The sequence below is a fragment of the Vanessa atalanta genome, chromosome 23 (assembly GCF_905147765.1).
Source record: "Vanessa atalanta chromosome 23, ilVanAtal1.2, whole genome shotgun sequence".
NCBI classification, from domain to species: domain Eukaryota; kingdom Metazoa; phylum Arthropoda; class Insecta; order Lepidoptera; family Nymphalidae; genus Vanessa; species Vanessa atalanta.
In genome coordinates, this window is record NC_061893.1 from 4,843,224 (window position 1) to 4,868,012 (window position 24,789).

The 24,789-nt window shown below is 31.0% G+C and overlaps 1 protein-coding gene across 2 annotated transcripts in view; it reads right to left on the bottom strand.

Moving 5' to 3' along the window:
- Positions 1-5,353: 5,353 nt before the first annotated feature.
- The window catches only part of LOC125073015 (5-hydroxytryptamine receptor 1-like), a 151,144-nt gene continuing 131,708 nt past the window's right edge, over positions 5,354-24,789 (bottom strand). For both annotated transcript variants that reach the window (XM_047683676.1, XM_047683677.1), the window contains 2 exons: positions 6,650-8,075; positions 5,354-6,492 (listed from right to left, as the gene is read on the bottom strand). In XM_047683676.1, coding sequence (XP_047539632.1) covers positions 5,746-6,492; positions 6,650-7,618 — 1,716 coding nt within the window. In that variant the 5' untranslated portion in view covers positions 7,619-8,075 and the 3' untranslated portion in view covers positions 5,354-5,745. The remainder of the gene's footprint in view (positions 6,493-6,649; positions 8,076-24,789) is intronic.

The following is a 24,789-nucleotide window of genomic DNA, read 5'->3' on the forward strand; positions in this document are numbered from 1 at the left end:
TCGCTTTCCAATAATAATAATTTTGACGTAATCCCAATTGTATTTTTATTTGTTAAAAGGATATATTTTATAAATCTCAATCGATAAAGATACAACAAAGATATAACAACAACATTGATCTAATCAAATTATGTTAATGAATCGAATTACTGGTAAAGCTGAAAGACAAAGACAACTGGATCACAATCGCCAAAGCTTATCAAAGACGAGACCGATACATATATCACACTTACACCGTCACCGTCGGCGGAAATGAGGTTCACGGCTTGAGACGTCCCATTGGCAGACGTGACGTCACGCGTTCCACATATAGCCCCCTCCACTCCGACAGCCTAAACGTGTTGTCTCTATGAACCTTCAGATGGGCTTATCTTTAGTGAGACAATGGGAACTTCCAAACGTTGAAAATTACAGAGAGTCGCACGACACCCGATTGGAACGAATATCCTTTCACTGTATACAAAATAACACACACAATGAAATAAATTAACTATGTTCGATAATAACTAAATGATAATAAATAAAATTGTTATTATCTTCCCCCGTGATTTAAAACAACGACAAGATAAATGTTCAAATAATATTATATTAAATAGAATATAATAGAAAGAGTCAGACAGAAGAAAAAGGGAGAAAAAGTCGCCTGGAGGAAGCATAACGCTTTTTCCTTACGTGATGACTTAAAAGAACTTCGTGCCGAAAACAACATTTTTTTTTATGATATCGGTAGGCGGACCAGCAAATGGTCACCACCGCCCATAGACAATGGACCCATAGACTTACATCACCAATGCGCCACCAACCTTGGGAACTAAGATGTTACGTCCCTTGTGCCTGTAGTTAACTCACAAACCATACAAGAAAAAATATTGTTTAAAAATACGAAAAAAAATCATGAATTCTGTCCTATCGAGACCTTGAGCTGCAAGTAAAATACCGAAAAAAAATCATCAATCATTATTTCGTAAAGGTTTAATATCTTAAAGAGTATACTTAAATCAATAGGAATTCAATTCAGCAAATGCGGCTTACTAGAAATGATTGATTGCATCTAATGGTGCGTAGCTTGCTTTTAACAGTGGAAAATGAAATTGAATTATGAAATTAAATGACGTAAGGGAATTTGTGCCTTGATGGTGAAAAATTACAGATCGTTATTGATTGACGAAATATTTACTTATTTTTTTTTAGATTGTATACAATATTGAGATTTAAATGTATTGGGTAAGAAATAGCGGTTGGCTGTTCTCGTAAAGAAATTCAGTAAGAACGCTTAATTGTTCCATTTATGAAACCAGACCTCTTCTGTGAGAAACGGATACGGAGCTGACTCTAACATACTGGTCTAATTATTCGAATCGACACTTACATATACTATTCAAATACATATTTTTATATATAAAGTGGATAAGATGGATGGATGGATTGTGTAAAAGACGATATGGTTAGAAAGAATGTTACTTGTGAGATGACGTCCGACAGAGAAGTATGGAAGAAGAAGACATGCTGCGCCGAGCTCAAGTAAAATTGGGATAAGGGCAGGAGGATGATGATGAAAGTGCAGATTCCGTTTTAACATGTGCCTATCCTCGCGATCTTGTCATTCACCACAATGGTGAACAAGTTTACGATTTGGATGATTTTTTAGAGTCATCTTATATTGGTCATAGTATATCAGTGATCGGTGGGGTATGTAGAAAATACAGCTTGCAAATTGAGCTATAATAAGCTATTTCAATTTTTCAATTATTAATTTATTTTAAAGTAACTTTGGGTACAATGTTTATTATTCTAGGTCAAATTTAGATGCACTACAATATCCGTGTGCTTTCAGTTGAATTACACTGCTTGAATGCACGATATTAAGGTGTTAAGCTCAATTGATAATGATAAGCTAGACAATTATTAGACAATGGATAGACAATAGTAATTATTTGAGATTTATAAACTGTCAAAAAGGAGTAATTACTGAGTTTTTGCCGCTCATACTCCGTAGGATTTATGTTCCCAATGGTACCAATGGTAGCTTTAAATTTATTTTAATCTTCTGAATAATAATTCATAACTGCTTGGAACCTTTCTATTTGAATAAAATATCTTTTAATTTAATTAATTTGCGTTACAAATCATATACTTTAAAAGGTTTCTTGTGTTTGTGATTATATTTTTTATCCTTGAAACCAGATATTATAATATCTGAGTGGATGGTAGATACTTATACCGACTTATTACGATATGTAATAAGTCGGTATAAGTATCTACAGGTCAAGCGTCGCAGACTATTTAAAATTCTTTTAACCTCAGGATATATTATATAAGTCGTACAAATGAGAAAATGTTCCTGGTTTTTTACTGTTGGTGTGTGTTGTTAACTATATATCAGAGGTCGCTCAGGGGTTTAACCAATTGAATCCTAATGCAAGTTCATGTTCGGGAAAATATATTAAATGGAATTTTCATGTTCTTAATTTGTGTGTACAATGCTCGGCGGTAAAAAGAAAAATCGTGAGGTAATCTGCATTAAGATCCCATCATTTTCATTAACAAAGTATGACGTATTAATTGTCCATCAGTGGGCTATGTTTGAACGTTAATAAAAATCATTATTCCACAAATCTATTTTTATTCAATTATTTATTCATCACTTTTGGGTTCTACATAAGAAAAACACAATAACGCCAAATGGTTAATTATTATTTTCACTACTTTACAATTTAATTATTTTACAAATATATTACAGTACATTAAAATTAGTTTAATATGAAGTTATTATTTTTAACATAAACCGATCATATTGTTTAAATAAAAAAATATTTGTACTATAAGAGCTCCTCCATGTATTTATATTTTATTAAGCTATTCCGCGTATGTTATATTATTTTAATAATAATTATAATTGTAATAGTAAGTGACTTAATAAATATTAACTAGGATAGAAATGTACACCTCAAAATGGTATCTACTAAGGCATATTATAAACAGTACAAGCTAGTCAAAGGGACAACCTAGAAAATTTAATTTTTGATGATTTGAAAATACGTTTGTATATTTATTTACATTATTTTTCGTTTAAAATTTTATACATTATGCGGTGCCACATTTTGGAGTTTACTATACATAAGTTAAATAATCGTATTTAATTTTGAAGACACAAAGGGCCTTTTTATATACAAGTATAAAAATAACGTTATATAATAAACGTTATTTTTAACAAGTAGCAGGTTTTTTATTGATATGGCAATACAAACAATACAACATATTACCATTTATATAAATGAAAATATAACATAAGCGAAATGGCTTGTATCGTTTTATTAATAATAATGATATTTACTGCTACGATATTATTATAATTCCCTTTTATGATAATAAATGATAGGCCTCTTACATTATATAAAGAAATATTGCACTTCATTAAATATATTCTAAGCGATTAGCTTAGTACTTTAATTAATATACAAATTTAATTTTAATGATATCATTTGAAAAAGTAATGAAAAATATAAACATTTTTTTAAGTCACACGATTGCATATACATGCAAATCGTCGTTGCGACTGCAAAAGTCGCTATGAGTATTTTTCTTATTTTAAGATTGCTATGCCGTTTTAATCGTTATTTGAATACGCACGTACTGTAATAACAGTTATGTTATAACTTCAATAATTTAAAAGTGTTAATTTTTATCTATGTGATGTTCATACATCGAAAGCTGCATAAAGTGAAATAACGATTAAAACGGCATAAAAATAAGAAAAAAACACATAGCGACTTTTGCAGGCGCAACGGCGAAATATAACATTAATATTATCCTGAAGAAAATTTCGATAGTGTTAGAACATACACGGATCTTTGGTTTATGTACAACCGACTTTGATGATTTTTTTTTTTAATAATATATGTATATATCTGACTAGACGTTGGACCAAATTTACTCATATAGGAGTTACGTCTGTTTTTTTTTTTTACAATAACAGCTAAGAGCGTTAACATAAAATACAAGACACAGTTCCACCGATCTTATTAACTAAAAAGAAACGAATGTTTCATACATTACGGTATAATTGAAATGTTTAATTAATTACAGCGTTAAAATTGTGAAGTCGAAAATTATTAACGCGTATTTATAATGTAGGTCATTTCAAAAGAAAAAATATTTAGGATAATGTCTACAAAATTAGCTGTTTGTTATTTACTTATTCAAAGATTTTATGCTAATGATTTTTAATGATTTTATAATAATGATAAAATATCGATAATATATGGTTTTCGTTGAACAAGTTATATTACAGTAAAGATCGGCGGTAAAATCATTTTCATTCAATGATACATTCATTACATGAACATAGATATTATTTTCCACTTTGTGGCAAAAAAAGTTAATCTATCTATTCGTGGAAAACATATGATTACAATATTCTATTGAAAGAAACTACATCAAAGAAATTTTACATTTTCAATACAACATCGAATTGTAAATTCAAATAATTTTTTTTTCCAAGCGTAGTTTCCCCACACGGTATCTGGTTTATGTTCACCTTACACGTAAAATTTTATTTACATTTTATATTATTTGTTTTAATATTAATGATATTTACAATACTTCATTTTTGTTCTACTTATGAATAATACATATTTTTTTTTTAAATAATGTAGTCAACTCATAAATGCCAAAAACTGAAAAAAAAATATTAACCTTGACAAAGTATTAAAGTATATAATTACTAATAAAAAATACCATTCCAAATTTAAAACGAATGTTTACATGTATATAACCAAAATGTTCCTAATAAATTATTTAGTATATTTACATACTCTTAGTACAGTCAGTATCAATAATAAGTTGTTATTTTTATACTTAATTAATATTGATCTAATTTTGTGAATAGAGGTAAAGTGCTTTATTATTATTTAATATTTATACTAACTGTACCAATGTGGAATATTTAAATAATGCATTTTATTTCCGACGGCACTGTATTTACAAATCAACAATTTATTTTACTTTAAACTAGAACATCAATAAAAAACGTGAATTGTTTTTTTGGGAAATTACTTAAATTTATTTGTTTTAATTATTATATTATTACTTTAGCTGGCAGTGCCATTGTTCATACTAATATTGTGATAAATACATTTACAATAATAATATTAAAAAAAAAAATTGAAATAATTTTAATCGTATACTAAATGGGCAAAAGTTATACAAAATAACGCAAATATTTCACTACATACAATAAACAAAACGAACCGACTATTTCTACTATCACATGTAATACTGGCTCCTATAATTATTTGTCAGTACATCCATAACGTTATAATACAAAATAATACCAAGATTAATAAATTCACAACAGTTTATTTCTTTATTTTTTTTTTTTTATAAATTCTTCTCTACATACGACTAAGGACTCTTTGGTCATTCCAAAATATAAATTATCCTAATTAATTTATAACATAAATATCTTTGATTAGGTAACTGATAGAATACTATAGACATAATTATCTACACTTTGCTACAAATTAATAATAAAATTAATATTCTATATTTACACGAAAAGTTCTTCGGACAGATTATGTGAAAGGAAGCGAATTTTATTAAATATGTTCACGACTAGTTTGTTATATATTTGCAGTTATTATATACTAAAAGTATAATTCATGTTAGCACTATAACACACTGGTTTATAAGTCTTTATTAAATCACAGTATCCAGGTCTCTACATTCGACCTTTTGCATTGACAATCATAGAAAACTTTCCGACGCTCTTGTTTCCTCCCTATCCACAGCGGAAACTATTTCTACGCCCTCTTCATAGTTTGCGAGTTTACTAGACGAGTTATTTACACAGTAATGCTGATCAGGCCCTCCGTATTGGCTGTGATAGAATTCCTCTCGCATCATGTGGTTCAAATTTGAACATCTAAAGAAAAGTATTTCCTGGAATGGCTTTCTGAAATCCCTGTTCAGGGTTGCGTATATTATCGGGTTGAGGAGGCTGTTAATGTAGCCTAGCCATAGGAATAGCGCACTTACGGCATCGGGAATCGTGTCCTCGTTAACAAACGGTCTTATTAGAGCGAGCACAAAGAACGGCAGCCAGCAAATAATAAACGCTGACATAATTATACCCAGTGTAGTCGACGCTTTACGTTCCTTAGCTAGCTGAAAACGTAGCTTTTTCTGGTGCGGCGAATGGGTCGGTTGTAAGAGATCCTTCGCAAAGTGACTTTTTTGAGCGAAACTAGATAATGACGATCGAATTCGACTCGTATTTAATTTGTTACTACTCTCCGAAGATTGCCTTCGTCTATTTTCTTTGGGTGGGTGTTTAATTTCCGGCACGGGACCCATTTGCGAGTTTGGTCGATTTATTGTGTGTATAGGCTTAGTAGGTGTCTTTGGTTGTAGCATTGGACATTGTGACTCGTTTGATTTTCGTTGTCCTGTGAAGCATCTTCCTATTGAACTTTCAGTTTTGTCTATACTACACTGTAACAAGTTATGAAAATTCTATTAGCTTTCTGAAAAATGTTTAAATTTAAGCGAAGTTGTATACTTATAAAATTTTAATTAATTTTATGCCTAAAAGAAAGGATTATTTTTTCTTTTTTTTTTTTAGAAAATAAGTACTTAAATTAAATCTCACCGTTGTGTTCGTACTTGCAGTTGAACCTCGCGTCGGAGGAGGTGGTTGGGCAGGCTGGCTACCCAAGAGCTTCGCTTCAGCTGCACCGCCATTCTTTACATTTATTTCCAAATAACAATGCGTTTCCAGATGCGACTGTGCGCGTCTTTCATCCTTTACTATTTTTCGAGCAGCGCTAAATATTTTGTAGTACACAACTACCATCACTGTTAACGGTAAATAAAAGGAACCAAACGTTGCATATATTTGATATCCTTGGTTTTGAGAAACCGAACACGAGGTTTCGGTTTTTTCATTGCCCAAAATTAAAACAGGCGGCAACGATATAAAAGCAGCACTCATCCATACTATAAAAACGCAAAAAAGCATACGTTTTGGCGTTCTCTTCACACCGTATTCCAGTGGCTTTGTGATTGCGTAATATCGATCAACAGATATCATACACAAATTCAATATACTCGCCGCACAAGACAAGACATCACTGGATACCCAGAAATCACAAACCACAGGTCCAAACGGCCACGATCCCATTAAATCATAAACCATAGCTACTGGCATTACCATGGTCGCAACACAAAGATCGCTTACAGCTAGCGACACAATTAAATAGTTGCTAGGCCTTCTCAATTTTCGTACTAAGCAAACGGCGACGCAAACTAAAATATTACCTACTATAGTTCCAAAGATAACAATCATAAATACAGCCGTCAGAAGAACAGTTACAAGCGTGGAGTATTTAGTATGTTTTATATGTGAATTTTTTAAGAGTGTTGTATTGGTGTCGTAAAGCGTCCAATTTATTGTTGTATTTGGGTTCGTACTATCGTACGCCGAGAGGTTTGAATCGTTGTAATCTATAGAAAATGCAAAATCAGCTTGCAATAATAAAGATATGAGTATGAGAAGACACGAAGGTAAAGTAACGAAGCTAGGCCGTGAACAGTGGAAATTATGATTTTGAGCCGCCATACGAGTCCCTGGCTTGGGTGACGATTAAAATCGTTTCTTTATCGTTACCATGCATCGGGTTTATTATAATATTCTTTATATTTCCCTTTAATTTATTTGGCTTTACATTCAAATTAAAACCCAACTGAATTTATGAATCAAGTTTGAAAAACGACTTTGTCATGAAGTTGTTTCGTTTTGGAATGGCGCAATTGATTACAATATAGAATGGGCTTTAATTGACATATCGCCAGGATTGCCCTTCCAATTCCGAGCTGAGCCATTGGATAGTATGTTTTAATTTAACAAAAATGGTTCTTTTCTATTGGTGAATAGGGTTTGGTTTCGGTCGTTCTTGTCTTTGGTTGGTTCTTGTTGTTTTATTGCACTGGAAAAGCGGTTGGAGTAGCTACTAGTTCAATATCCCGTCTGCGGATTGCTTCATTAGTGTCAGCGCTTGGTGAAAAAAATCTCCAATCTGAAAAGAAAAGGAATAAAGCTATAGACGTTTGTAAAGAAAATGTTCTATTTTTAAATTAATAAATGTGTAAATAAGTATTATGTGAATTCAAGAAATAATGAACACATTTTAAAAACAAATGACTTGTACCCTTCATCTCTGATGAAATAAAATTATTTTATTTTATAGCATGTAAAATATATTTTTTAAATACATCGCCCAAAATGCTTTATTATAATTAAAAAATAACAATTAGTAACATCAGTCTGATGTGTTTTATAGAGACAGACTATAAAACAATTATGAAGCGCGGACGTACATCCATTCACGTACAATAACGATGTCTTAAAACACTAACTACCCATTTGATAACGTATATGGACACGTGCCTATTAACCTGAATGATAACTATCGTACATTACTAACGATTCTTAAAGAGCTGGTATACCTTAAACGTATTTTGACGTTGGTGATACCAAATTTGTTATTGTTCTTAAAAGAGAATCTATTTTTAAAATGCAATAAAAAAACACCGACGTGAATACAACTTATTAGCGAACAATTTACATAAATAAAAAAAAAACCAACTATCTAAACAAACAAGAGGATTTGAATAGCATTTTATTATTTGTATAAATATACATATATAAACTATCAAACCGTCCCGACTTCGTCTTAATGAAATAATAATTTTGGTTACTTCCCAATCGCTGCCTAATGAGTGCAATCAAAATCATTCAGGAACCCAGCTAAATATATACATAGAAAATATCATCAAAATCGATCCAAACGTTTAGAAGGAATTCAGTTAAATACACACGTACAGAAGATTTATATATTTAAACATACAACGAAGTTTGTTTTCTTAATCTTTGAACTACTTCATATACATATTCATTAGCAAAGAAAAGGAATATAATAGCCTGAGAATATTACCCTGAGGTACTCTGCATATAATTTTAATAATTTCAAAGGTAAATAGGATTAGCAGTGACGTCGACGTTAGTTAATACCCTAAATACCAGTAAGTCAACCCTACGGTCATGATGGGGGTGGTGTCAAAAACATTGTACGTTATTTACGACCAACGCACCACATTCAACCGTTATAATTTTATGTAAATACATATATCGTTCTTATGTTGTGATTTAATAAAGTATTTTACCCTTACCGTTATTATTTATTAATGGACTTATTTATTCATGTTGTTTTATAGGGGTTTTGAGTAATCAGTGATATTTTTTTTTCTGTCATCTTTTATTATACATTTGGAAGACGACTCATTATTATTTGGCGGCGAAGCTGTTAAATCAAAAATATTTTTTTATTTAAGTAGGCTCATAAAATCACTTTTGAATCGTCATGTTACGGTGTTGAAATGTAAAGCTAAGCTAAAGAAACTCAATAGTTACTCTTCTCCACCAATTTAAGTACAGTGTCATTAAAATACAATGAAATATCGTTAAACAATTTAAGACTATTATTTTTTTTTACTATTAGCAGCCTGTAAATTTATCACTGCTGCTAAGGCCGCCTCTCCCTTTGAGGAGAAGGTTTGGAGCATATTACACCATGCTTGTTGGTGGAATTCGCATGTGGCAGAATTTCGTTGAAATTAGACACATGCAGGTTTCCTCAGGATGGTTTCCTTCACCGCCGAGCACGAGATGAATTATAAACACAAATTAAGCACATGAAATTTCAGTGGTGCCTGTCTGGGTTTGAACCCAAAATCATCGGTTAAGATTCACTCGTTCTAACCACTAGGCCATCTCGGCTCTCATGCTTGGCTATTTAAGACTATGTTAAAAAAAATATATAAGAAAAAGATTTTAAAGATATGTTTAATTAATATCTGTACCGACAGATGTTGTTTTGGGTATTTCATTACTACTGGTACAATATCTATGAATAATGAAACCCTCGCCTAGATTAAACTAATCCTAGTGGACGGCTTGAACTCGAAATTAGATGATTAAGGAATCAAATTGTAATATAATTCTGATGTATAACATTTTTAATAATTGTATATTTTTGATGTCATATGTAATTTAATTAAAACTAATATATTAAAAATAATATATTTTTCACTGTCTGTCTGTCTGTCTGATTTAAGCGTAGTATGCTTAGATGCTTAAGACGGTTTCTTTAATACATAGAGTGATTCAGATATAAGGTTTATATGTATAAAACTTACATAATATAGTAGAGAAATACTGATAATTTTAGAGGTTTCTAGTATGATGTCGCAAATAAACACTTTTTTTTCACTTAGATTGCTTCTATGGCTGAACCCTACGAGATATATCAAAATAATGAACTATAGTACTGTACACCTTAAAAAGGTTAAAAAGGTCTACGAAATGTCCAGGATTGTACATATCTTTCTCTTAAGGATAACCCACAATAACAATTTTTTAGTATTTATTTTTAAGAGAAATAATGGCTTACAATACTGCATTCATTCTTATCCAATTAAGTAACTTAAATACATTGTACAATATACATCAATATGACCCTAAACTGACTGAAAAAGATGTGAATGTTGTATATAAAGACAGTCTTTAGTATATTTAATATCAGCATTGCACCCGTGCAAAGCCAGGGCGGGCTTGTAATGTATAGGAGTTAAAACAAACGTATAAAAACTAAAGTTTTATTTTATACTAGTCTTTAGCCAGCAGTCCGATTCTGTAAGAATTCACTTCGTATCTCACTCGTGTTATGTTAACAACTGAGTTATGGTAATACGCCATTTTGATAAGTGTATTCTATAAATTTTATCTCAAATCACATTTTGTCATTTCACGCTCGTGTTCTGCGGTGAGTTTCGAGTTTCTTCCTATAGAATTCCTCTACAGTTCGAAATTTGATTTAATAATTATTTTAATTTGGAATTTTCGAACATTATTTTTTCTACTGTTTATAAGTTATAACATTAAATGTCGCCAGTAAGTTCTAAAGATAATCCATTGACAAACATAGAAGAAAAACTGGACTGTTTTCTTAGCGTATATATGTATTAATACACAAGTTTTGGCCAATTAGACAAAAAAAAAGGTTTTGTACTATTTATTACTGCCTTAAAACAATAACGTTATTGTTATCTAATTAATGCCTTTTCAAACTTTTAATGAACGGTTCAGATCGTTATAAACCAAACTCATAACACAAGTATAAACAAATAATGTAGAAAAGTTTTAATTACGTGTAGGTTGAATTAGGATGTATTCAAAGTTTGAAAATTAAACGTAAAGTAAAAATTATATTAAAGTAATTCCTGTAAATGTCCTACTAACCAGGCTAAGAACTTCTTTTCTTTTTGCGGAGGTTTGCCTACTCCACAACGCTGCCGCAAAGCTGGCTATATACGCGCGGCAGAGTATCATACAACACATAAACAGGTTTGTGTTGTGTTGTTTTCCTTCAATGTCAAGCACGAGATGAATTATAAACACATGCAAATTCAATGTCGTACTTGCCTGGGTTTGAACTTAGAATCATAGGTTAAGATTCGCGTTTTTAACCACTGGACCATTACACCTCGGACTCCAAAGTGTTTTCCGAAAATTAAAATATTTACAACACCAAAAATTAACAATATTTGGAAAGGGACTTGTATTTAAATATTTTTATTGACCATTCCTCTATGTCAGACATCAGTCTGACATCTTTTTAGAATAAAATCAAGTATATGACTTAAGTACCATTAAATTTACTTTAATTTTTCAGTACCTATTAGTGATGTTTTTGTAGATATTTGTATGGAAGATTAATCACCTACCCTATAAATCATTCTCAGATGAAGTTTGGGATAAATGGCTAATTAGTCACTATAAGAACTTCCTTATACCTCCCCGTATATTATATTCATAATACTACATTAAATAAAAATCCCTCTGATTATTTATATGTCTAGGTGGACTATAGGCTATTTGACAATGCGAAAAATTAAGTGTCAATTATTGTAATCAGTATATATTATGAGTTTAATAATGGTTATTTACTAACGAAAGTTGAAAATAACAATTAATTTATTCAAAAATCCGTAAATAAAGATGCATTTTTTAAACATTTGTCACGTGACACAAAACGCTCCTGATTGGTCGGGTTTATGACGACGTCACTTGCTTGTTAGCCTCAATACAGGCAAGTGACGTCACCGACCCCATTGGAGCGCCATATTGTCAATGTAGCGTTTTCGCGCGCTATATAAATATGGAATTTTTAATTTGATATTTTGCAGCAAATATGTACTAGAATTAAAATAAAAAACAACTTTTACTGGGTTCCTTAACCTCTATTAAATAATATAAAATGGGTTTTAAAAACCAGTCAAATAGCTAAGAGCGATAAAAACAGTGGTCAATAATTGGCCACTAATTAAATAAAATAATTATCAGCGTGTATAAATGTAATTGAAATTTTTTTCGCGCTCTTCGTTCGTACCTTTATCGATAAAGTTTTGTTAGCCAATTATTTAGCGTGAAGGGTCGTCTTTGTGAATTAATAGATCTATATTTTGGCTAAAATCCAAAAACCTGTCTCAGCTTCTTAATAAAACTAACACGTCTGTTAATAAAGCTAGGTAACAAACTTTTTCACTTAAAATATTAGTAATGTCAAATGAATATTGATACAGATAGACTTTTAATATATTCGTATGAAGGTATTTTGGTCTATCGTCATATCGGTTTATACACAATTTATATTGGACGTACAATCAAATACTTCATACGTCCCACATCAAAGTAACTTTAATACGGGATGTTTCCACATCCATTTTCAGTAACGTAGAATTTATCTTCCCCCTTTGCTTATGGTTTCTGTAAGTTACTTACATTAAGTATAAGCCTTCATTTTTTTCATGATCAAAGCGTCATTAATTGTAATGCCTTTCGAGTAAAATAATGTTTATTTTTTTTGATAATGATTCTCAACAGTGAAGCAATTTGGAATTTATAGTTTATATTATTAAAGAATCGTTAGTATTGTACTCATTGTTTCAACTAGTACATATACAGTTCTACCGTTTGTTTTAAGTTTAATTTTATAAAGATCTTTATTTTCTGACGATATAGTAGGACGTGTTACTTTTTATAATTAGAGTTGATGTTTTGTTTGTAATGTTTGTGATATTTTAATTATAATGTCACAAGCGTGTAATTGATCGAACTTTGCCAATTGTCTTGATGTCATACAAAGACAGTAAGCTTATTTTGTAACTGACTAAAGGTAATAGATTATAAACTATCGAAACTTTAATCATTTCATTGTCAAGCTCCTTTCACAATGTATAGTCAATTTACAGTCTCGCCAGATTTATTGTAAACGAAAAGTGGGCTAATTCTACTAAAAAATAGTCAATTTAACGAAATCGAATCGAAACGAAATCGATGTTTAGCGGTTTTTTCTGTTCTACTAATACGATCCAGTTGCGATTCCATCGAATTTACACGAATATCAAAAATATATATCATAGAATTTTCCCTAATATAAAATTTAGTTCAGATTTATTTTTGTAATGAATACATTCGGATGCATATCGTAACGATAATAAATTAGTACGATACCTTATTGCTCAAAGTTCACCGGTGACGTAATTATATAACTCACAAAAAATATATTAATAATAGGTTTTAGCGAGGTCATCTCCCCAACAAAGCACTCGAGCAATTAATTAAACTCGATTGATAATAAATTGTCGATTCCGATAATAGCGATTGCTTATCATGGCAACCCTACGCCTACGATTATTTACGATTCGGTATCTGTAGCGTTATTCTGTAAGTACAAATTCGGAACACGTCGATGAATTGGATCGTGAAATGTAAATACAAAATCAGGGAGATTTATTCTAAGCCATAGAATGCGATATGTTAGCATAGGAAAAAAAATAAACAAAAATTTACGCGTGGAAGTTCTCTGGTATCTTATTGGAAATGTATGGAGACAAAATCTGTTTTTAATTTATTAACTTCTAACAGGGCTGGCAAATGCCATCTTATGAACTGTCACCACAAATATTTCAAGTTGTTATTAGAGAAAATTTTGACCATTTCTACTATCGATTTATTGGAAAAAAACATCACGCTTTGATACATGCCGACGAAGCAATTATATTATAGGCGGGTAAATATTACTTGCGCGAAGCCCTCTACGTAATTAAATGACTAAAATACTACTTAATAAGTAATATTTTTGTGATTTAATGACGCATACCTTTGTGAAACTTACATACTATAAATTAAAAAAAAAAAACTTTGGACATTATTTATTTAATTGTTTGCGCGTGAGTTCTATGATTAAAAATAAAAATAACAATTTAAAATTTAATTGACATTCCATTTTACAAGCCGCAATGCTGTATAAGCACTGCGGTTTACCATACGGTGTACGAAAAAAAAAAAAAACAAAAACGAATACGTATGAAATCCTCAGTGAAAATAGGCAATATTTAATATAAGTTTTCCGATAATCAACTATACGCGCACTGCAAGGAGAAATCTAATAAAGGAATATAAATTATGATTACCTACTACGAAGAAATACAATTTCTGTATTTTATACAATTTCCCGTTGCAATTTTAAAAGGTACCTAAGAATTTCTTGTTCAATTGTACAACATCGCTAGGATTCAGTTTAAAGAAGCGTCGTGGGTTTGAATTTAATATGAATGCTAGTTTTTTTTCGATAAACTTTAAAGATTCAATATATTTCAGTAAATATCTCGTTGATTTAGTTGCTAGCTTTTAAGGTAATAATGGTTTTTGGTTTAATAAAATAAGTAATAGCAATGAAATAATATATTCATATTATTTATATAACAATTTACGATTGACTGGTTTTAGAGGCTTGTTTTAATCCTGTCTTTCACCTTGTCTTTTTTTTTTTTTAAATTGGGTCACAACCTGTAAATTTCTTCAGGCTAAGGCCTCCTCTCCCTTTTAAGGTGTAAGATTAAGATATGGTTGGATTATTCACGCTGCTTCAATGATTGATGACACATGAATGACACATGTGGCAGAGTTTTGTTGAGTTAGACACATGCAAGTTTCCTCACGATGTTTTCCTTCACCGCTGAACATGAGTTGAATTATAAACATAAATTGAGCACATGACAATTCGCTAAATTTGCATGCGTTCTAACTGCCGGGCCATCTAGGTTCATAATAATAATTTGTATTTAGCTTGAATTACTTTTGTGCGTCTGTCAATTTAAAAAAAAAATCTATTTAATCTGGAATTAAGATTACATCATGATAAATCATTTATTTACATTAAAATTGTTAACTATATACAAATAAAAAATAAATATAGTTACTATACAAATCATGACCGCGTGGAATGGTGGCAGAATGCTAGTAACATTTTCCTGCAGAATCGCAATTCCGATCCACTCGGCAAAAAAAATAATACAACATATCTTTGTTTAAATTTACTCTTTAATTTCAACAATTGAATTCCAAATCGAACAATAATTTTACTGGAAAGAAATCTTTGTAGACACTACTATGATCCTGTTCATATTAACAGTGAATAGCAGTTTCCTTTGAAGTTAGAAAACGTAAATGAAAATTTATTTTCCTCACTTCAATTTACTGTCGAAATAATTTACTTATCGCGATGTATACTTTGAAATTGTTTATATTGAAAACATACTATTTTTAACCACCTTTGATTTTACATCGACATTTGAGTGATTTATGAGTCTTATGAAAATCATTATAAAAGTTTTGTACTATCGCTAACATTATAAGTAACAATTTTTTTAATTAATTAATTAATAGAGCTGGATTTCTAATTATATATTTTAATGGAACGTTTCTCGAATTACGTTCGATTTAAAGAAAAAACCTTTTCATGCTGTGTTTAATATTAATTGGAATTTGATATTATACGTTTGTTTAATATTAATAGAAATATAATATCATATTTTTCAAACTAGTCTTTCGGAAATATTTTAAGGCTTCTTCAACTACATTTAATATTTTAAAATATATTACTGAAGTCACTTAGTAGTATGACTCTGTGCAATGCTCGGCAGTTACCACCAAATCGAATGAGCAATGGTTGATATTCCATGCAGTGGCTTTGTCTAGGAGAGTGATGACCACTTATCACGAAGTGATTCATTTACTGCCTCCTGCTTAAGAGTCGAGATGGCCCAGTGGTTAGAACGCGTGCATCTTAATCGATGATTTCGGGTTCAAACCCAGGCAGGCACCACTGAAATTTCATGTGCTTAATTTGTGTTTATAATTCATCTCGTGCTCGGCGGTGAAGGAAAACATCGTGAGGAAACCTGCATGTGTCTAATTTCAACGAAATTCGGCCACATGTGTATTCCGCCAACCCGCATTGGAGCAGCGTGGTGGAATATGCTCCAAACCATCTCCTCAAAGGAGAGGAGGCCTTTAACCCAGCAGTGGGACATTTACGGGCTGCTAATGCTAATACTCCTGTTTAAAAACGAGAGGTTTAGTTGGACACCCGGTGGAAACGAAATAAGAAACACCAAAATAAATTGACAACGTTTGTGAATAATAAAACTGTTATTAATATCTCGTGACAATAAACGATACTTAAAAAATGTATATATAAACAATCAGCCCGTACACTCTACTAAAATATTTTTTTTTTGTTAATTATTTACAAAACATTTACATATTTGTTACAATAGCTTAACACCACGGTATCGGTGTGCCTCCAACTTTATAGGAAGATAAGAAACTTAATATATTTTAATGTTAGAAACCCAAGTGTGCCCAGCCTTATTTCTCTGTACCGCACACGGTGCAAGATTTCATCATCATTTCAGGTGAAACATTGGAGTCAAAGGAATGCGACCACCACACCGTCGACCCCGATCATGGAAATAATTATCTTACTTCACTTCAGTAGGGAATCACCTTTATTTAGTTATGTAATGTTAATTCGTATTCTTATTGCGATTTTAGTTTATAAAAGTATTATAGTAAGTACATTTTTGGCATCTACGACTGCAACATTCGTAACTTATTCAATCAAAAATAAATAATATGAATCGATCTTCTTACTTACTTAAACGTCATTATTAAATCAACTAATTGCTTATTTATTTAAAGCAAGCCTCCGTATACGGAGATCCTAATCCTCAAAGTCAAAAGCAAACAAGCTAATCTTATGTCAAGGTTGACCTTTATATCTTCAGTTACGTCACTAATGGAAGGATTAATACAGTTACATACTTGACGAGATATCCACATAAAATTCTTTTCTTTCAATACAATTTCTTTCAAGGTTTTCTTTTGTAACTTTGAGACAGGTATTAAGAATAGATGTTTTTTTTTTTATGTTTTGAATGTTTGTTGGAGAATTGTTATGGCCCAGTAGTTAGGTGAATTAGTTTTTGTAAGGAAAAGTGGTTGTCTTGGAGAGGAAGTAGTGGAACTGTTAGATTCCGAGAGGACCAAGAGGAGTCGAGGGTTTTGTCTAGTTATTAACTATTCTTTTTAAATTATTTACTTCTTGTTTAACTATTCTTTCAAGGAGCAACAATATAGGATAACCTTTAGCAGTCTAAATGGATGGTAACGTAAACTAAAGTTACAAAAAATAATAATTGACTTTCATTTTAATTTATTAAAACAATACTTAATTTTCCTCTTTATGAGGTACTTTTTAATAAAAAATTATAACGTCGAATCTTTAAATAATTATTCATAACCAATATGATTGCATTTTTAACCGAAAGCTTGTTATTTAAAACGAAGTTGTTCCAAGGAAAATAACCAATAACAGCGAACCCCATTGTTCAGTAGCGCGGCATTGTTGAAATGTAAGAATATTTAATTTACTTTTCACTATTCCAGGTGGTCTGGAGAATCTTTTGTTAGAACGAACGGAAAATATCTTGGAATTGAAACGAAGATTGCTTTTATTCTTTGTGTGATTTAAAGACGAGTTAACACCGTAATGAATCTTGGTTGAACTTACATCTCGCTTTTGCGCGAACACGAATCTTTAATAGAATCGTTTAATGGACAACCACTGAGGGTACCACTTACCATCAGGTGACCCGTTTACTAACTACGAAACTAGGAAACATTAAAAATTAAAATATTTATATCACTTTATTTATTGACACTGATATTCATTTTCATATCGTTTCATTCGTTTCATATTCCAATAAATTGTGTTTAATAAATCATTTTGTGCTCAGCATTGAAGGAAAACGTCTTGGAGAGAGCTGCATGTGCCGGACGCTGAACTACAGCACACACTTTTAAAAATTTATTGAACATTATTCATTGTACTGAAAACTGCATTTTATGAATTGGAATTAAGAAATCCCCATTATTTAAATAATTATCATTTTAAATTAATTACCAATACTCAAAGTTGGAATCGTAACTGCGACTACATTACTGGGTGGCGTTATAACATTATATACCAGGATTTATTCGTATATAGGCTGACATTATAAAATAACATATATTTTTTTATGCCGACCCGTAGATAATGACGCAGTAAATAAAAGCCATTCCTTACATCACACCAATGTACCTCAACCTAGATGTTATGTCCTTTGTGACTGTAGTTACACTGGCTCCCTCATCCTTCAAGCCGGAACACAACAATATAATGTATTGCTGTATATGTACCGTGTATACATACATGCATATGAATTAAGTAAAAAGCGCTTATTTTAATATTACAAACAGACGCTTCAATTTTATTGTATGTATAGATATATGACATTTTTTATATAATAATACATCCGATTATTCTCTAAGCTCACTTCGGTGTGAGCTGGTTCCAGTTAAACAGTTCTATCCCTTAAATCGGTTCGGAAGTTCGATTTCAATTGCTAATATGAAGATTCAACGGCGAGTATATTTATATTGAACTGTACTTGATGCATTTCCTTGGATTAATCTTATTGCTTTTAAAATAAATACACTGGATTTCTAAATAATGCATCGAATTGGATATATGACTTCCGATACACGGGCTAGTATGTTTATAAAGAAATTATTTTAGTCTCAAAATATTAAGTGTATCCGTTTTTCTTACCCGTTACCCTTACGGTATTTATCGAAGAACGCTAGACAATTTTCTCTAAGACTATGATGAACCCTATATTTTAAATATGTCGAGTAACCTGGAGCAGATTCATCTAAATCTGGTCGGGTTATAAAGTTAATATATCAGTAATAAAAAAATACGCTGAACCATTGCAGTTTTTGCATGCAGTTTTTGTACTTATTACACTATTTGCAATTTTAAAATTCCATTTCAAGTACATAATATTAGCTCAGTATTGCATTCAATATACCCGTTCGTATAAATAGTGAAGTATGTCTTTACAAATAACCTTAATTTATATGTTTTTATCGATGAAAATTGTGCAAGATGACGAGGCAGCATTTCAACCTCTCGAATATCGTACACCAAGTATGCGGACATACTATGCAAATTAACCTACGAAACTACGCGTCGAACATAGCTTAGTGTTGAGGAACTTGCAATTTTCAAACCAATTAATTTCCATTTCTGTCACGCTCCTTGGCAATCCTCCTATAAAATACAGCAAAATATATCCAAACAATTTAAGCATATAAAACCTTTAAATATCCAATTGTATTTTGTTCAGCACTACCGAGATTTTAAGTAACTATTAAATTCTGTCTATAATAATTTAATATATATATAAACTCTTAATTGTTTTACACACTTGACGATACACATCAGACGATATGTATCTTAACACTAAAACTACCCAGTCTTCTAATAGCCATATCGTAAATGATAAACTGTCCGAAATAAAACTAACCTAACCTAACCTGATCTATGTCATAGGTATAAATTAGTTATAACTATATTGCCAGTCAAATGTAGTTTTTAGTAGGACACATTTTTGAGTCTGACATACATACATATTATATTAAAAATCACATGACATAAGAAAAGTCGTGGCTTGAGAATTTTAAAGACAGGTTTAAAATTTCATACATTACGTGGGGTTTTTGGGCGATCATATCTGTTTTTATTATTTTGCCCGACGTTTCTGAGTACACTGCACGAATTTTCTTTGTCTACTTCCATTACTATAGTATAAATAAAAAGGTTGGTTAAAACCGGTACATAAATTAAGATGTATACAACATCCACCAAACGTCTAAAATGTACCATATTATTTTGAACCTCACTTTATAATTACATGTATTTATATCTGTGAAAAAAATAGATAGACATATGGATAAAATAGTGACTAAATAAACATCTATTTAAAGATAAAAATGAAAATTTATTTTATGAAAGTATTTTTGTACAAAATGTTGATTCCACCGAGAAGAACCGACAAGACAAGACAAGAAACTAAGTAGTACTCTTTGATCGTCTGCACATCAGTTTTCCTAGAATGAATAAAAAAAAAAAAGTGACTTGTTTGATGGTTGATTTTGACTTCAGTACAGTTGAATAAACCATCTACGTGCACATCTAGCAAGTTATACAACAACATAGTAATAGTGATTAATATATCATTTATCTTATATTATTATTAATACTTTAGGTATTTCAAGATTTAGTTTTTTGGTTTTACTAGCAGACAGAAGCGTTTTCTGTTTTTTTTTTTAAGCTAATTAAAGTAAGTGTTAAATAAAAACTTCAGGTCCACCATAAAGGTCTCTACGAAACCCATATCTATTGCCAAATAGCCTGCATAATGTTTCAACAGTTTGACGACAATACGTAATCCCTTATGAATATTTCCGGGATCTCCCTGCACAGTTACGACGGTGTTTGAGCTCTAAATCCTATTAAAATTTACGCCGGCATAAATTTCAATACCGGTATAATCCGTCAAGACAGCGTCTGCTTGTGTGAACGCGAAACCAAGATCGTCCTATCTCACCACTTTACTTTATAAATTTGACGTTATAATGTTACCAAGATCAAAAGTAACACAACATTTATTGACAATAACAAGATTATCAAAAAATTTATCATAATATATTATATCGTATTTTATTATAGCACTGTTTCGAACTCATTAAATATGATATTCAAATTGATTGGGTTGCCATTACGGCTGATCTGTAACAATTCTGTGGAATAATTCAGGTTCGGTTTCATATTTAGTTAATCTTAGTAGAATTCAATATGTGATATTATATACAACCATTCCAAACCTAACTCTAAATGGTAGTATGACAATCGAACGTAACTTATTTGTATTGAGAATTTAAATAAAAATATTACGATGGATTCCACTATTCTTGAACCCAACCAGCGGTTATTTCTTATAATTTGGAATTGTCAAATTCACAATGTACCAAGTTGGGATATACATTCATATCCTTATCGTGACTACAGACACGAGGTAAACAATGTCTTAATCCTTATAATTGGCAGCGCTTTGTTAGAGTAACAAGTGGTTTATACATGTATCTTGAATCACCAATGGGTGTAAGTTGCTACCAGATAGCACATCGGACGCCCGCGTCCAAAAAATTCAATATATAAAAGGAAATGATAATATTTTTAGTAATATTTCATAAATATGTAAATCACATATCATAAAAATGGAATTTGTCAGTAATATGCTTCGAATAGTATCACGTAGTTCAGTTATAGGTATTAAAGCCGTTAACTTTAAAAGCGAATGTTGCTCAAAGATTGTGTTTAGTAGGCCACGTCGGTCAGCCCATCACTTAGTTTAAGCTTTAGATTTAATTTACTAGCAGAGATAAAAGTACTTTACACCTAAGCGGTAATTTAACTGAGACTTTTATTTAGAGCGAGAATATATTTTCGTTGAATTTTTTTTATTGGGAAATTGTATGTGAACTGCGCTAATGCGACATTTTGCATTGAAAGGAAATGGTTTCCCTTCTCGGAACGGTGGTCGTGGAAATAAATGTAGGTGACACAAATTATACGGTATCAATATTGCATGACGTCACAGCGTTACGTCATCGCGGCTTGTCTTTAATGGCTTTTCTAATAAAACGATATGGACACATAACAAAATATTTATTTGCAGTGACATATTGCCTTTTTATTAACTATTTTTTGCGGCTTGCTCGTTTATTTTTTTTAGACCTTCGGATTATTTTTTTGATAATATGAAACAAAAAGTTATAAAGCGGCAGTCGTATACATTTTCCCGATCTACATCAACAAACGATATGTTTTAAAGTAACACTGCTTAGAAGGTGTCAGAAAATTGTGATTTATTAAAACCATGTAAAAAAGAAGAAATAAACTTGTAAACTACAAAATACTCTTAGTAAACTTAACGCAAAAAAGTGTCTGATTTAATTCTTCCTGCAATAATAGATTCAATTAAGCCCTAACTCTTTCTCTATTAGAAGAAAGAAAGCCTTAAGCAGAAAAATGTAAGGAAACAATTTTTAAAGCATCGCTTATGCCTTTTATCAAAATATTTTCAGTAGTCTTACGATACTCGACTCAAATAAAGCTTAGAATACCTTTTTTAAATCTCCACGCAATAATCGATTTAATAGTGAAGCTAAGTCTGTTACTTTTAAAGGAAATAAGGTCTTTAGCAAAGAAAACAGTGAGACCATTTCCATTGGAACCATCGCATTGCAATTATACTACGTTTGTTTTCATAAGAATTTCAAAAGGTATTAAAATATTTTCATAAGTCTTAGAAAGGTAAGGAAGGTTTGACGCAAGTTAAGTCCTTTCTTATTTTTCCTGTTGCAATACTTGATGAAATTAAGTAACATCTCTACTACTGGACAGAAAGTCTTAAGCGAATAATTAGACCAGCAGGCTTTTAGAAACCATTTTCAATTATTGCCTTATTATGATTATCAATGGCAATTATGTTCCGACTGATTTTTGTCAGTGGTCTTGATGCTCGTTTCGGAATTATTTACTTAAAAGTATGACAATTATGAGGAGCCTGGCTACTGTGCCACCTGATGTTAAGTGGTATTATCGTCCAAGGACATTGGCGCATTTAGAACTATTAAACGTCCATTACATTCCCAATGCACCATTGACCTTTGGAACTAAAAAGTTAAGTCTCTTGTGTCTGTAGAAAAACTGTCGTACCTACCCTTTAAACAGTATCATAACAATGACTAAGTATTACTATTTGACCGTAAAATATGTGTATGTAATGATACCTAGCTAGACTAGACGGGCATGCCAAAACCCTACCACCAAGTGAAGCAGGTAGGGAAACAGAAAGACAAGTAATATTTTATAACATAAATGATAAATACGATTATATGAGAACTGTTTCACAAAACCTTTACAGATTTAGATAACCGTATTTATATGATACAGCTAAAAAGGTTTCATTTTATAAGCAAATGAATAAAAAAATGACGTGTAATCTCATAAAGGACTGCTTAGGAACTTAATATGGGCCTTGCGTTTGAATATTTGGTCATAATAGGTTGTAACCTTTTTAACATTTGAATGTAAAATACAATTACATTATGAAATATTTTCGTGAATTGTGAATTATATTATTTGCCAATAAGGAAACCAAGTTTAGGATTTTCTTTATTCTATCTGCGCATATTATTATTGATTAAAATTTAATCTATAATTCAAAACATAAACCTTCTAACTTCTTATTTTATTTTGTCATTGGAACTTCATCATTACATAGTATACAATAAAGTCACTTATCGCTGTCTATCTGCCTGTCCCTGTATGTGGTTAAATTGCGGTTTTTGAATACATATATTGATTCCAGAGGAAGGATTATATGTATACCACATGCACATGCACAATATAGTAGAGAAACATTGATAATTTGAGAGGTTTCCAAAGTGTTGTCGTAAATAAACACATTTTTTGCGATTACATTGCAAATGATGGCTCAACCCTACGAGATAGATTAAAATAATGTACTACAGTATTGTACACCTTAAAAAGGTATATAAAAAGTCCGCAATGGTTTATGTCTATCCCTTAGGGATAACCCACAATGGTTATTTTTTTAACTTTTACTTTTTACGAGAAATAATGGCTTATATTTTTTTTTAAAAAAGGTTTAAAGGTTTTAAGCAATACACCATTAATCCTTATCCAATTATGTGCCTTAAATATATTGTGCATTCAATATAGATCAATATGGTCCTTTACAGCACGTAATTTAAATGATTATTTTCGAAGATATTACAGGTTTAAAACGCAAGGACATAGCAGTTTATATCGTCTCAAGACTGAAAACTGTAAACGTTGTATATAATGACATACTGTAGTATATTTATTATCGGCATTGCACCCATGCGAACTCGCGGCGGGTCGCTAGTGCTATATAAAGCTTTCCTACACACATATATCAACATAGATATGTACAGTGTACATTATTTACCAAAAAATATTTCACAGTCAAAATTTTTTTTTTGAAACATTAGCAACCTTTCTTTTTAATTTGTGTCGCTCTTATTGTTTTTTTAATTACGCTTTCGGCTTTTGACGTACGAAATTAAAATTTTTGTTCGCTTTTAATATTTCCAAAACGAATTTCCTACATTATGTATTATTAATTATTGTGTTTGTGTTAATAATTTCCTTTTTTATACTATTCAAAATTGAGATTAATTTATTTATTATTTGATTGTTTATTTATTTATTTAAGTTAAATTTCTTTGGACGTAACAAAAGTATGACTTCATGATTGAACTCGATTGCTTCGATTCTATGAATTTTTAAAATAAAACGTGTGTAACGCCTAAAGGACATAACTACC